The sequence below is a fragment of the Dermacentor silvarum genome, chromosome 4 (genome assembly GCF_013339745.2).
Source record: "Dermacentor silvarum isolate Dsil-2018 chromosome 4, BIME_Dsil_1.4, whole genome shotgun sequence".
Lineage (NCBI taxonomy): Eukaryota > Metazoa > Arthropoda > Arachnida > Ixodida > Ixodidae > Dermacentor > Dermacentor silvarum.
Genome location: NC_051157.2, coordinates 47,083,330 through 47,098,817, shown reverse-complemented (window position 1 = coordinate 47,098,817; position 15,488 = coordinate 47,083,330). Strand labels below are relative to the sequence as shown.

Genomic DNA, 15,488 nt, shown 5'->3' with positions numbered 1-15,488 from the left:
TGTTCCAGTAACTTTTGAGCTTGAATGAATAAAACGCTGTTTTGTTGAAGTAAATGGAACAGTGCATCTTTACCGCTATTTTAATTGCAGATATCTCAATACTGGTGCTTGGTACAACATTCCTTCAAAGTGGAGGTGCCTTGTGAAATCAGTGGCTTCTATTTGTGCATTACAATATCAGCCCTAGAGGAATTAGTTTAAAAAATTTTGATTGGTGAAATTTTGATAGTCAAATATGAATTTTGATGTTTAGTCTATGCCCTCCTCTTCGATTGATCTGGATTAATAAGCAGATTTCTCTTGATGAATAAGCAGAACATGATTTTTTTGCACTCTTTCTGTCGTTTCTTCTTCCCACATTGTTTTGCTGCACCAGAACCACATTTCAAGCATGAACCAACTAGCCCAACATTGCATTCTGCTGAAGCAGATTTGTGCTCTGTTCCACAGGCAATTTTTAAATATGTTCTGCTAATGTTAAAATAAAAATATATAACAACATGCATTTAATGGACTACAACTTCTGTCTATATGACAGAGGTCATAGACTGCACTAAATGGAGAATAATTGAGTAGAAGCTCTTACCCTGCCCCTGCAGGCTGCTTAAAAGTATTTCCAGGAGAGGGAGAGAGAGAGGGAGAAGTTATCAGAGAAAAGCTCAGAGGTTGGACTTCCAAGAGAGGTATGCAAACCCGTAAGCCTGCAATGCTAGGATACCTGTGGCGTAACTTTAGTAGTGCCCCGGTAGCTAACAATGTATCAGCGAACAATATATAAAACACTAGTGCGTCCAAAACTTGGAATACACATGCTCCATTTGGGACCCTTTTCAATTGCACTTTACTCCCTCGAAATGATACAGAATAACGCAGTATGTTTTATATTATCTAACTACAATCACACTAGCAGTATCACAGCAAAGCCGCAAAGCATCTTGTGTTACGCTTTTTCACAAGACAGAAGTCTAACCCGGATATATCGAACTCATATAACGAATTATTGTGTATAACAAACAGCAGTAAAATCCCCTTGAAAAATTTTTCATACAATTTTTATTTTATATATCGAAATAACTATATATTGAACTTTTTTGTGATCCCCTTCAGACTCGATATACCCGTTTAGATCGTCACCATAAGGTACATGTAACTGCTTGTCGCACTAACATTTCCCTTTATTATTTTGTCCCGCGAACGTTCAAAGACTGGAACCGCCTTCTTTCGAATATCATTTGCATTTCAGACCATAACTTTTGTTCATCGATACACAGTTATTTAAAGGGGCCCTGAACCATTTTTTATCGAAGTGGAGAAAGGCATCTGAAGTGAATAGGTTATTTCAGAAATACTTTGCCGCAAAAAGTACTTCAATGCACTCAGCAGAATCGGAGTTATTGGCAATTAAACATGGTCTCCGCTATGCTTTCATTCCTTCTTCAATGCGTTGCACTGCGAAGGCTACAGCGGAGTGGGGCAGGGCCACAACGCTCTGCCTTCGAAATGTCACATGTTGACCTTGCAATGGCAGGGTTCACTGCCATTTTATCCGCGTGGCTGAGACGTCGGCACTAGTGTGTGCTAGAATACGGTTGTCTAGAACACTCTAGTCGGCACGTACACGCTTGTTCCGGCGCGATGCAGAAACGGCGACCTTGCAATTTGAGAGAGGGGGAAATTTCCGCAGCGGGTTCTTTTTTTTTTTTTTCCCATTCCTTCGCGCGCGGCATTGAGGGGTCTCTCCTGAGCTTTTTGCTCTATGGCGGTGTCGGAGCAATGCCGGTCGTAGGCGCCGCCGCGTTATTTGGCGTGCTGCTAAAAGCATTGTCGGTACGCGGTATGTTCGAAGTAAGCGTGTTCGAATTAACGAGATTCGACTGTAGCTTAATTAAAGAGTCAGAGGTGAACTCACTCAGGCACATGTACGTAAAAAGCATTTATTTCTTGAAGCGCCACCGCTTCAAACTCTTCGCGCCCAGTCGCGGAGTCCGCGCTGTCCGGCGCCGCGCCTCCGCACCGAAAGAGAAGGAGAGAGAGCGCGTGACTGCGCGCTGTTCTCTTTCGCGGCCGTCGGTGGGGCGGCGTTTATTCGTATCAACCGACGCAGGCTGAAAATCGATTCGTAACAACCGTTCTCTAGCACGTTGCAAAGTAGTGGGGCTCGGCCGGGACCACAGAAAAATTCGTATCATCCGGATATTCGTATTAGCCGTGATCGTATCATCGAGCTTTTACTGTATGGGGTTTTACGTGCCAAAACCAGTTCTGATTATGAGGCACGCCGTAGTGGGAGACTCCGGAAATTTAGACCACCTGGGGTTCTTTAACGTGCACCTAAATCGAAGTACACGGGTGTTTTCGCATTTCGCCCCCATTGAAATGCGGCTGCTGTGGCCGGGATTCGATCCCGCGACCTCGTGCTCAGCAGCCCAACACCATAGCCACTGAGCAACCACGGCGGGTTGCAGCAAGGCCTGGCAAAACAATACATATCTTATCGCTGATCAGGCTGTGGCATCATCTTGTAGCAGGAAATAATATCTGCGTGGTTATACCAGCAGTGGTGTCATCTGGTAGTAGGAAATAACATCTGTGTGTCTATAGCTAAGGACTGTGAGATGACTGGGTGAAGCATTCCGGCCATTGTGGAACATCAGTGAGTGATCGCTTCCAGTGCAATAGGAACAGAAAATAAAAGAACTAGGCAAGAACTTCTTTTTGGAAAAGGGTTTTTGGGTAATACACAGTAATGTTGACATTCATTTTTTTAAAAGCAATTGAACATTCCTCCTAGCTAAACTCACAAATCACAAGGAGGGTGTGTTTGACACAATTAGGTTAAGCATTGCACGCATACAGATACACCATAACAAAGTGCAAAGAACCTGGCAGATACACAGCAGCTTTTAATGGATGGTCTCAATGACTACTGACACACCAAGTTTACTACCTTGCCTAAAATAGGTGGCATATCACTCAAGTCCACTAATTTCAGGTGACAAATCGGTTAGACGCCAGTGGAAAATAAATTCAGATTACCGGGTTTGACATTACAAATTAACACATAAGCTAACAGAGGTGCCATAACTGAGCATCTGGATTAATTTAGGCACCTGGGGTTCCTTAAAAAGTGCACCTACATCTAAGCACAGAAGCCTTTCGGCATTTTGCCGTTCCTCAAAGTATCGCTGCTGTGACAGAGATTCGAACCTGCGACCTCGTGCTCAGCAGTAGAATGGCGTAGTTGCTGAGGCACCACGGTATGTCGGTGGGAAATGGTGAACTGTTCAGCAACCACAGCTGGCGTTTGTAAGGTGAGTCATTTGGCTAAGTACACTACCGAAGCCAGCTAGCATTTTTTATGAGCTTGTCTTGAGAAGCACTAGCCAGGCATGCTTTAAAAGTTTGCCTGGAAAAACCTCTTGTGTGTAGACATGCTTCACCCCTGCACAACTACATGAAAAGGCATATTTCTGAATATCATTTGTACTCTGGACATGCATCGCCAAGACTAGACAACAAATGCAAGCTTACACTGGTCCACCTTCGTTTTTAATGCTGCAGAGGATGTAGACTGTGGTAGTCCTTGCACAGAACTGCAACTGGTATACGAAGCACATAATTATGAAAATAAAATTGTGAGGTTTAACGCTCCAGAGCAACACTGGCGGGCTTCACTGAGTGACATCCTAGTGAGCAACTCTAGATTATTTTGAACAGATGCGGTTCTTTAATGTGCGCCTAAAGCTAAGTAGACAAGCATTTTTGCAATTCACCCCTATCGAAGAATGACTACGGCGGTGGGTTATTGAACCCACAATCTTAATCAGAAGCGGCACACCATGGTTGCTTTGGATACGCACCTGGAGGTTGCCCAAGCATATCTTCAACACTCAGAACGGTCATAGAGCAGTAGCAGTAACAATAAATAATTATAGTGCATGCATATTTGTTCTAAAGCTATCACCACCTTAACTGCACAGCTGGGTCTCATGTTTAAGCAGCAACTATTACCGTAGTAGGAGTGATCCTAAAGGAGCTGCACTGGGCAAGCAACTCAAAGGTGTGGGGACCAAAAAGTTATTTGAATGAAAGCAAAGATATGCGTTCATCTTGTAAAAGATGCTACCACACTACAGTAACTAGGCCACACTGACCATATATCACATACATACACTGTCAAACGTCAAGTTGGAAATATACATCGAAGCAGAACCTCGCCACCACTGTTTACACCGAAAATGATATCTACGAGCTTAAACGAAGTTACAAAAGTAACGAAGTAATCATAGTGACAACTTGAAGTTATGAACAGTAACAAGGTGCTAAAAATGCCAAAGGGTGCCACCTACATCAAAAAACACAGCATGCAAATCTAGTGCCAGGAGCCAGTAAAGCATGTTACAAAGTGCATAGTAGCTGGGAGACAAGTGGAGAAAGAGAACATGGCAGAAAGCTATGAATATTTCGTCACTGAGACAATGCTTAAGCACCATACCAAATGGGTCGCAAGATGGTGAAGAGTTGGCACTCCTGCATACCTTCCTTCGTGCTGACATAGGAAGTTCCAAGCTCTCATTTTAGACTAGTTCATACAGACGCCTTTTCATCTAAAGAGCCATAGTCTGATCAACCGTTTATATTCATAGGGTTTGGTCTCCCAAAACAACACTGATGTTAAAGAGAAGCTTCCTTTAGTTACCCTACCGGGTTTTCTCGGTAGTGGTTGTCTGGTGCCTCTCGAGCACAGTGCACAAAGCACACCCAACACATAAAAAGAAAAATACTAGAGCATCAATGCCTCAATCACACCAAGCACTGCGTTCACATGCAAGTGTTTATGGGAATTATGTGGTATAAATCTGAACAGTGATAACACTAGACAACCAGAGATGGCTATAGGCAGACCTCTGAAGAAGCGAAGAAGCAGAAAGCTGAAGACATCAGCACTACGCAGCAGACAACCTTGCATCAGTGTCAGGCAACAACGTGCGCATAAATGCCTCAAACGCTTCATGTTCTCACGGTTCCGACACAGACATTGGACCTGCGCAATTTTTATACACAACATTTTCATGCAGGGCTCTGGAGTGACTTTAAGCACTTGGGAATACTTTTTATGTGCACCCAAAGTACACCACCGGGCCATCTTTGCGTCCTACACTTTTAAAGAAGGGGTTTCCACAATTGGGAATCAAACTCGTGACGCTGAGAAAGAAGAAATAGCTGCAGCTTTGCTGCATAAAAAAGGTATACTGCTAATGAATGTGTAACAGCAGTTGTAAACAAGTCTCCAAACAAAATGCTAACTTTCTCGTCACAGTGGAATGCACAAACACTCCGCACATCGCTTGTTAAGAGCAGGAACCTGTCCTGTCTCTGTATAAAAAGGTGCTGTGCTTCCACCGCTGTCCCGGTGACACAACATTCTCGCGAGTTCAGGAACCTCTCCTTTCGCTGGCTGGCCTTAGCTTGTAACAGGCATGCATGGTTTTCACTAGCTGAGCGAGGTCCTTTTTGCACAGAACTTTGGATTTGGAGAAAATGTGGTGGCGACGGACATCCTTGTACTCCACATCAGGTGTGCGTACCGGGAACAGCATGTAGTACAGGCAAGAGCTTGAGACAAGCCGGTGAAGAGACAGCGAGTACATTTCACGTGTCAGCACGCTGTCCGCAGAGTTTAGGTCGTTTGTGCGCCGTGCATGCTCGTAATGGTCCAGGTAAGCTCTTGTGACCAAGGGCACGATGGCTTTCACCTGCCAAAAAGAAAGAGAGCACCCTTGATTCCACTGCTTCCAGTACTTCCTAAGCTCTACTACCCTGCGACTCCCCTATAAGTGCAAAACAAGGCAATATGGCAGCCTTTGCCAGCCTTTTACAGTGAATTAATGAAGAAAGGAAAAGCAAAGAAAAAATAAGTTCCCGCACAGATGTATGCCAATCCGATAACTATTACATCAAATAAAGCGAAGCTTTATAAGTGGGTTCTCACACTCTTTGGAACTACTGTCGACTTCCACTAATTTGACCCTGATGGGACCGACAAAATTAATAGAATTATCCGGCGGGTTGAATTAAACAAGATGCAGAAAAAACGTCAAAACACACACAGTATTTGCCAGATTCTAAAATGCCCCCTGAATCAAACGTGCACCAACTTTCTGCGTGTCCAAAGTAGAAAACTAACACAGAGATAACATTAACGCTCTCAAACAAAATAGAAGTCTAAACATGCAGCCGATTTTTTAGAAAAAGAAATGGGCAAAGGTCTAATCTGTGTTGCACAGTGGCGGCCGGTTTCATATAGTCAGCTTCGCCGCAATACAGCCACATTTTGCGGCACAGCATACGAACACCACAAACGCGGTTTTAGGTCCAATTTTCGTGAAATACAGAAGGTGCTACTTAGAATTGGGTAAATGCTGTAATCAGCCATTGTGTACTACTGTTATTGTTTGCAAATCTTCCCAGGGCAGGCCAAAAATAGCCGTTTTCAATGGGAGTTGATGTGTATTCAACTCATTCACTGTCTCCTAAGCTCAGTTGAGACAGACGCTGCCAGTAAAGGGGTCGCTATTGATGTCACCATAGGGGTCAGGCTGACCGGTTAAGTTCGAATTATCCGGTAAAGGCCAATTTTAGGATCGAAATAACAAAAGTTTGGGCCCATAGAATGGGCGCTGGCCGGTACCTTCCATAGGGATCGAGTTACAGTTAAACCTGGATATAACGAAATTGACAAATTCCCGAAAAACGTCTTTATAAAGAGGATTTCGTTATATGCAGGTTCGGCACGAAAATTCGAAAAAGAAACGCTTACCGTATTTATTCGATTCTAACGCGCCCTCCATCGTAACGTGCACCCGCTTTCCATTTTCATCGAAGCACTCATCCTTGCAATGTCACACCAGGTAGCGGATGCGTGGACGTGTGTCGTTTCGCACAAGCGCAAGGCATCGGAAGCGAAGAGCGAGCGTCACGATGGCGTCGTAGCGTCATATAGTCTTACAGTAAAACCCCGCTGTTACGTTCTCGGGGGCTGCGTTTTCCCGGCTGTTACGTCTTTTTCAGCCGGTCCCGGCACAGCTCCATAGAACCCAATGCATTGGTAGCCCCACTGTTGCATTGCAACTATGGGACCATTCTCGAATCATACGTTGCGAACTGCCACCCCGCGTCGGTCTGAGTGGCCATTTTGACTTTTCATGTCGCTTGGCTTGGTGGCTTGACGATGGCATTGGCCGCCCAAAGTGCCGGGGGCGACAACTATGACATATTTTCGGTTTCCGCCAACAAAAAGTATGGCCCTTCAGATCTGTATTTGCTATATAAAGATGGTGTCTATAACGCGTTGTGGCCCTAAAATTGGTTTTGGCTCACAGATATTCCGTATAAAGTCCAAGGGTGATAACGCAGTCACTGCGCGCCGTATGCTGTATGTGCGAGTGAAAACGTGCGAGGGGAGCCAACGACCACGTCTAAATCTCGCGCGCGCACGAGAAGCAGGGAGGAAGTGCGCCTTACGTTGCGCTCGAGGCACCGGCGAGGGAGCGAGGGGGCAGGGATAGTAGGCAGCGTTGTACTGTACTCTGGCATCAACTGCGTACTGCACGGCAGCGCGCGGTCGCGCGGGCCGTATCTTGGAAGCAATCTGCGTTGGGGCAGAGTCTAGCAGTGTAGGTGCGTCGGCGGCTCGTAGCTTTGTGCGTGCTGTGTGTTCTCGGCGCTCAGTTTGCGTTGAAGCGATAGACATCAGCACGAAGGTAACTTCTCTAGCAGCGCTTCCACACGCCGCCAGTGTTTGACAGCGTGTTTCCACGCTCATCGAGTGTGATATGTCACAGCGTGTACCAGCACGTCGGCAACGTGAACTGGAAAAGGAGAGTGCCGGCTTGGCGGGCTAGGTCAGCTGCAGCAAGCGGCAGGATCAGGTTTGAATGAAGGGAGGGGGAAAGGTCACGCCCGCGGCGGCAAGATCGCCGGGTCGAGGGATGCAGGCTCGCCTCGCACACGCCCACACGCACATGTGCGCTCGCTTCGCATTCCGTCCCGGCGGAGAAGGTGCTTTCGGTTGCTGCTCGCGCAAAAATGACGAAATTTGGGGCGAAATCTCTAGGTTGTCGGAAGGGGAAAATTCGTTATATCGAGGGGGTCTCCCGCTGCCACTTCGTTACGTAGAGGTCTCAAATACATGTGCTTCTATGGAGTAACGGCGGGGAATAGAAAAACTTTGTTATATCCAAAAATTCGTTTTATGGAGGTTCGTTATAAGCAGGTTTAACTGTAACTGAAGTTTACTGTACTAGGGGTGTGTTCGCTGGCTCATGACATACGAGCGCGGTCATGGCTGGCTGTGACAGCTCCCACACAGGCGGCATTGTAGCCCGACGGCATCAGCTTTCACCATTGCAGCCATACGAACTCCTAGCTGGCCTCGAACGTATGACCCGATGTGAGAAACAAAATTACGGCATTAAATACTGTACGTAAAAGTTGTTTACTTGAATAAGATATATGCAAGGTAACATTTTTTATTACAATCACTGATGATTATGTTTAAAAACAATTCTGTGGTTCCGACACATGCTGAGTTGCATTTACATTTGGTATCGATCATGCCATCACATGCCGTTCTTCACCACAGAAAACCAATGCAGAGCTCCCCTTAACAGCTTCACTGTAAATGAGCTATGAAACTTTATTTGAAGTTGACATATTTGATGTAAACCAACATAGCCCAAACGAATGCAACAATAAACGGGGAGCAGTGAATTTGCCTGCAGGGGCAGAGCTTCTCAGAATGGGTGCGAAGTTCAAATGCAGTAAATGCACTGTAGGGTGGCATATGCATTTTGAAGTCTGCAAAAGACAACATTATTTTGCACGAGGACGATGTTGTGTGCACCGCAAAGAAGGAGCTGTTCTTGTGAAGATCGTAGTGTCGGCTGTGAGATCCTGCTGCTGTTTCAATAAATGAGTTCGGAGCTGGAGGAATTGCTGAAGTATGTTGATTTTCCCCCTGCTTTCCAGCGTTGGGATTATGAATGTGCTCCACGCTCCAACAGAAGGAAAGTGGCCAATGGGGGCCTTCTTTCAGTGACAAAAGAGTTAAACTCTGGTGCAATGGGAGCAGCAACAGGATTAAGAAATTTGAACAGATAGACTGATTTTCTGCAGGGCACCCTCTTGGCTGACAACCAGCAAAGTTTCAGCTAAATGCAATGCACTGGCTGCTAAGGACAATCCTAGTGTGTGCTTTGCAACAGATAGAGGTGAAATAGCCATCCAGCAGAAACACTGAAGTGAATATTATATATCTCACGGAAATCCGCATGATAAATGCAGATATTTAAGAGGGAATGTGACATACATCTTTATGTAGAGCAAAATTACAATGAAAAAAGTTGCAGTCTTGTTCACAATGTGAAAAAGTGATGCGATAGCTGGCACAATATCATGCAAAGTATTGCACTGTTTCGTGTGGCTTAAGTTGGAGTAAACACTCGCAGAAGCGTGTGAGAAATTTCGTTTTGAAAAGAAGAAAACTATATTCAGTGATGAATATAGTCCGAGTCATCTTAGTTAGGGAAGGTGGCACTCCCTGGTGGTGAGATGGAAAGACATGACCTCTTCCTCCCCTGCCTTGTGCTTCATACCACTGGCTTGATTTAAATTCCTTCAATTCAGTGCTAATTTATGGATAAGCAGCACAGTGTATCATTGGCCTATAGACGACATTAGGAAAGCCAGCGCCACCTGTGGTGTGAAGCGGTTTTGGAGGCCATGTTCTGCATAGCTACAGTGAAAGCTCGTTAATTTGCACCTCATTAATTCGAACTTTCGGGTTAATTCGAACTGATGGTCATGGTCCGGCCACAATATATTGCTACGGCATGAGCCGGGCAAGGAGAAGAGGAGGAAGACGTTAGCTGGCGCAGCCTCAGGACGCCATCTTTACTTCAGCATCAACCTCGTCCTTTAAATAAAGCCGGTTCAACATTAACCGTAACAGTTTTGTGGTGGAAGTGCTGGGTATTTCGACCAAGACGACGGAGCTGCTGCAGCAAGTGCCACGCCGAAGCCGACGCCTCGCTCGACTGCCTCCGACACCGCTTGAGATCCCGATGTCCCACAGCGGCGACCAACAGCCTTCTCTGGCGGCTCCAGTGCGAACAACCGGCACCTGGATGCATCAGATGGAACCCCGCCCTTTCTCAGGAAAACTCGGAGAGGACGTGGAGGAATGGCTCACCCACTACAAGCGTGTGAGCAAGTACAACGGCTGGAACTCCACGGCTCAGCTCGACAATGTCGGTCTGTTCCTCACAGACACGGCGCTAGTGTGGTTCGAGAACCATGAAGATTCCTTCACAACGTGGGACAGCTTCGTTATTGACCTCACAGAATGCTTTGGAGATTCCACGACGAAAAGGAAGCGGGCGGAGCAGACATTGCTTCAGCGCGCTCAAGTCCCAGGTGAGACCTGTACTACGTACACAGAGGCGATCCTGAAGCTTTGCAAAACGGTCAATCCTCGAATGTCCGAAGAGGACAAAGTTGGACATCTTCTCAAAGGCATAGCCGAGGACGTTTATAATTATTTAATCGGAAAGGAGAGTCTCGCCTCGGTCGCCGACCTCATCAAGCATTGCCGCACATTTGAGGCCTTGAAGCTGCGCCGTATCACGCCAAAGTTCGGCAGGTTAGCGAATGTCACAACGGTGGCAAGCGTTGACGATAACGACAAGTGCAATTTTCAATTTGACCTTGTGGCAACTATAAGGCAAATTGTCCGCGAAGAACTTGAACGACACCCCACAGGGGCGAATGTCGAACAGCTTCGTTGCGCTTGCAACCAACCTCAAGAGCATGCATCTGCTGTGTCGGCATTGTCTGCCATGCCAGGCGTTGCAGACTGTCGAGTCGATCAGCTGCGACAGCATCGACGTTCCTCTCCCGACGACATGACGCACGATCAGCGCACTCGTCGAGCTACCACCACGAATCGGCATTCGGCAGATCGCGTTTATTATTCGCAACGCCCCAGGGTTGACCCCGAGGCTTACAACGTCGGTCGAGCATCGCCTGTGTGTTACAGCTGTGGCGCCTCAGGACACATTGCTCGTTTTTGTCGCCGGCGCCGACAGACAACAACATATGGCCCACCACCAGCTTGGCCTAATTTTGAACAAGTCAGTTATGACGACCGCTGGCCGACAGACACTGATACTGCAAACACCACAGGCGCGCCACCCCGGAATACCTTCCGTCAATATAATAGACGTAGTGGCTCGCCAGCTTCAGACCGCAGCCTGACGCCCCCAACCAGTCGCCAACGCCGTTCACCGTCACCACGTCGACGTGCTACGTCACCACCGCCGTCGGGAAACTAGCCGGCGCGGCCGATGGAGGTAAGGTCGCCGGACAGTCTGCGTCTCTGCGAAATCCTCCTCTGCCTATTATGATGGTGAAGAACAAAGTGCGTGTGTTAATTGATAGTATACCTGCAACAGCATTAGTGGATACTGGTGCTACCGTTTCCGTCATGAGTGTGACTTTCAAAGAGAGGCTGGGTCGGAAAGTTATGTTCCCGTGGAGTGATGGTGTGACGTTTCGTGGTGTCAGTGGAGAGTGCCTTATTCCCCTTGGTATTTGTGTTGCAAGTGTTTTATTCGGAGGAGAAGATCTTAAAACCGAATTTCTCGTGCTACCGCGGTGCACTCATGATGTTATTCTCGGGATTGACTTTCTTCAGGATTGTGGTGCTTCCGTTAACTGTGGCACAGGCGAAATTACCTTGAATAGCGCGCTTCTCGCCACCCTTGCCGACACATCTTTACCCGAGAAAAACTATTGTGTTGTTTCGAACGATTTGCTGCTACCGCCTTGGTCGCTGTCACGTGTCCCTGTCAATGTCGCTGCTGCCGACCTTTCATCGTTTGACGCGCAAGTCCAGCCACTTACGTCGAGCTGCGTAAAGAAAGATGTACTTGTGCCACGCTCTGTCGTGAGAGTAGTGAATGGCGCCTCAAATTTGTGGGCTTTCAATTGTTCTTGCGTCCCTGCTGTTCTCCCGCGTGATATGAAGCTCGCTGAATTTGACGAGATTACGTACAGCTCCATTACAGTTCTAAGCGAGGAGGAGCAGTCTCATACTAGCGATCTCCGAAGCACTTCTGAAGAACAGATCCTACGGATGATCAACAAGGCGCTTCCCTCACATGAGCGCCACGCTCTCGCACAAGTTTTGTGGGCACATCTTTCTGTGTTCGATTTCACACAAGGCGACAAGCAGTCTTCACTCCCGCGTTCTCGTGCCCGCCACAGAATTGACACCGGATCTGCGCACCCCATTCGGCAAAAGCCTTACCGCGTTTCTTCCGCAGAGAGGACAGTTATCGCTGAACAGGTGAAAGACATGCTACAGAAAAGTGTTGTTCAAGAGTCCTCTAGTCCGTGGGCAGCACCAGTAATCTTAGTAAAGAAGAAGGATGGATCGTGGCGGTTCTGCGTTGATTACAGGAAACTGAACGCGGTCACGAAAAAGGACGTGTATCCGCTTCCTAGAATTGATGATGTCATTGATTGTTTACATTCCGCTGCCTACTTTTCATCACTGGATTTACGATCAGGGTATTGGCAGATACCCATGCACCCAGACGATAAGGAGAAAATGGCCTTCGTGACACCAGACGGTCTCTATGAATTTAACGTTATGCCGTTCGGCCTTTGCAACGCGCCAGCAACATTCGAACGATTTATGGACACTATCCTCCGAGGACTTAAATGGGAAATTTGTTTGTGCTACCTCGATGATGTGGTGATTTTTGGCAGCACTTTGAGTGAGCATAACAGCCGTCTCAGACTTGTTCTGGATTGTGTCGAAAAAGCTGGCTTGATCCTGAATTCCAAGAAATGTCATTTCGGGGAAACTGAGACGTTAGTACTTGGGCATCTGGTCGACAAGAACGGCGTGAGGCCAGATCCACGGAAAATTGAGGCTGTCAGCTCCTTCGAAGCACCGAAGTCAGTGCGGGAGTTGAGGAGTTTCTTGGGCCTGTGTTCATTTTTTCGTCGCTTCGTCCCAAGATTCGCCGACGTGGTGTACCCCCTAACATGTCTTCTCCAAAAAGCCGTCCCTTTCAACTGGACATCGGCTTGCGACGACGCGTTCCGCCAGCTAAAATTTCTACTAACGTCAGGGCCCATATTGCGTCACTTCGATGCGTCCGCACCTACGGAAGTGCACGCTGATGCCAGTGGCATCGGCATCGGTGCCGTACTCGTGCAACGTCATCAAGAAGCTGAACACGTTGTGGCTTATGCTAGTCGCTCTTTGAATAAGGCGGAACGCAATTACACTGTCACCGAGCAAGAATGCTTGGCAGCTGTTTTCGCTGTCCACAAATTTCGGCCCTATATCTACGGACGCCCGTTCACTATCGTTACCGACCACCACGCGTTATGCTGGTTGGTGAATCTCCGTGACCCGAGTGGACGACTGGCACGTTGGGCTCTTCGAATGCAGGAGTACGACTTCGTTATTTCCTACAAGTCTGGGCGTCGCCACACAGATGCGGACTGTCTCTCCCGTCTTCCTCTGACGACGACGACCGAGTGTGACGAAGACAATGTTGATGACTGTTTTGCTCTCATTTCTTGTAGTTTCCCAGACTCGATGACTTTCACAGCAGAGCAGGAAAATGATATTAGTTTGGAACCTCTATTTGTAGCCGCATCGCGTCCTGGAGCCACCGGTCGATTTTGTGTCCGTGACGGCCTGCTTTACAAGACCAATTATTCGGCTAAAGGCGCACGCTTCCTTCTGGTGGTGCCGCAGAGTCTGCGAGCGGATATACTGAGAGCCATGCACGACGATGCGACTTCTGGCCATCTAGGATTCATCAGAACTTTGAACCGGACACAGGAACGTTTTTACTGGCCCAGAATGCGGGACACAGTCAAGCACTATGTCGCCAGTTGCGAACAATGTCAACGCTACAAGCGCCCTACGACCGCTCCGCCAGGTCTTCTCCAACCTCTGCCGCCACCTCGCCTGCCATTTGAACAAGTGGGTATTGATCTTCTGGGCCCATTTCCCCGATCATCTAACGACAACCGATGGGTGATCGTATGTGTCGACCATCTGACCCGTTACGCGGAAACGGCGGCCGTACCATCTTCAACAGCTGCGTCCGTTGCAACCTTTTTGCTTCGCTTCGTTATTCTTCGGCATGGTGCCCCCCGTGTAATCATTAGCGATCGCGGTCGTCAATTCGTTGCGGACGCCGTAGAAGAACTGCTTCGTCTCTGCAATTCGCAGTTCCGCCATTCAACGCCTTATCACCCTCAGACAAATGGGCTTGTAGAACGTACGAACAGAACTCTAACTAACATGCTGGCCATGTACGTATCTTCCGATCACAGAGACTGGGATGACGTACTCCCCTTCATCACCTATGCTTATAATACTGCAAAGCATGAGACGACCGATTACAGTCCTTTTTATCTCCTTTACGCACGTCCACCGCTAAGCTGTATTGACACTATACTACCGTTTGACTTTCACAGCGAGTACTCTGTTGCCAAGACGCTTTGTCTTGCCGAAGAAGCCCGGCGTATTGCTCGTCTTCGTACTGTGGCATCGCAACACCGATCGAAAGAGCGCTATGACAGCCGACACCAGTCTGTCTCGTACGCTAAAGGAGACTTTGTGTGGTTGTGGACCCCGCTACGTAAGCGTGGCTTATGCGAAAAGTTTTTACCCCAGTACACGGGCCCATTCGTCGTTGTAGATCGCTTGAGTGACTTGACGTACGTGGTCGCACGCTTGACGTCAGCTGGTCGTCGGTCTAGCCGGACCCAGTTAGTACATGTTGCTCGTCTTAAGCGGTTTCACCCCACGCTTTCCGAGTGATTTGGACTTGCCCAGCGGGCTTCGTCTGGCAACCGGGGATTGCTACGGCATGAGCCGGGCAAGGAGAAGAGGAGGAAGACGTTAGCTGGCGCAGCCTCAGGACGCCATCTTTACTTCAGCATCAACCTCGTCCTTTAAATAAAGCCGGTTCAACATTAACCGTAACAATATAGGCGTCTATGGGTTAACCAACTCGTTAGTTCATGCGCGCATCGGCTCCTCTATCGATAATTCGAACTGCGCGCCGCTGCGTGGTGGTATTTTATACTGCCGCCGCAAGCTTTCAAGGCTCAACGATAGATGGCGCGAGCGCAGCGGCGTCACTGTCGTCATTGCGCTTGTCGTGCCGGACGTGTCTGCGTAGTCTCCGTGTCCTTTGTGTGCCGCACATTCAGTCGCTAGGCCTCGTGTACGTCAGAGCTACGAAGTCGTTCAGTGCCGTGTCGCTACGATGTGACGCTGCTCACGGCCTTGCATATGTTGGTGCGGGCCTGAGATCAGGTCACGGCAACAACTGTTGCCAATTGCTTCCGCCACAGTGGCTTTTGTGTGACCCAAGGAGGGCACAGCT

The 15,488-nt window shown here is 48.0% G+C and overlaps 1 protein-coding gene across 1 annotated transcript in view; it reads right to left on the bottom strand.

Annotated features, from left to right (window-relative positions):
• Positions 1-1,658: 1,658 nt before the first annotated feature.
• The window catches only part of LOC119449953 (uncharacterized), a 34,233-nt gene continuing 20,403 nt past the window's right edge, over positions 1,659-15,488 (bottom strand). The window contains exon 7 of the mRNA XM_037713263.2: positions 1,659-5,756. Within this exon, the coding sequence (XP_037569191.1) occupies positions 5,436-5,756 (321 nt within the window). The 3' untranslated portion in view covers positions 1,659-5,435. The remainder of the gene's footprint in view (positions 5,757-15,488) is intronic.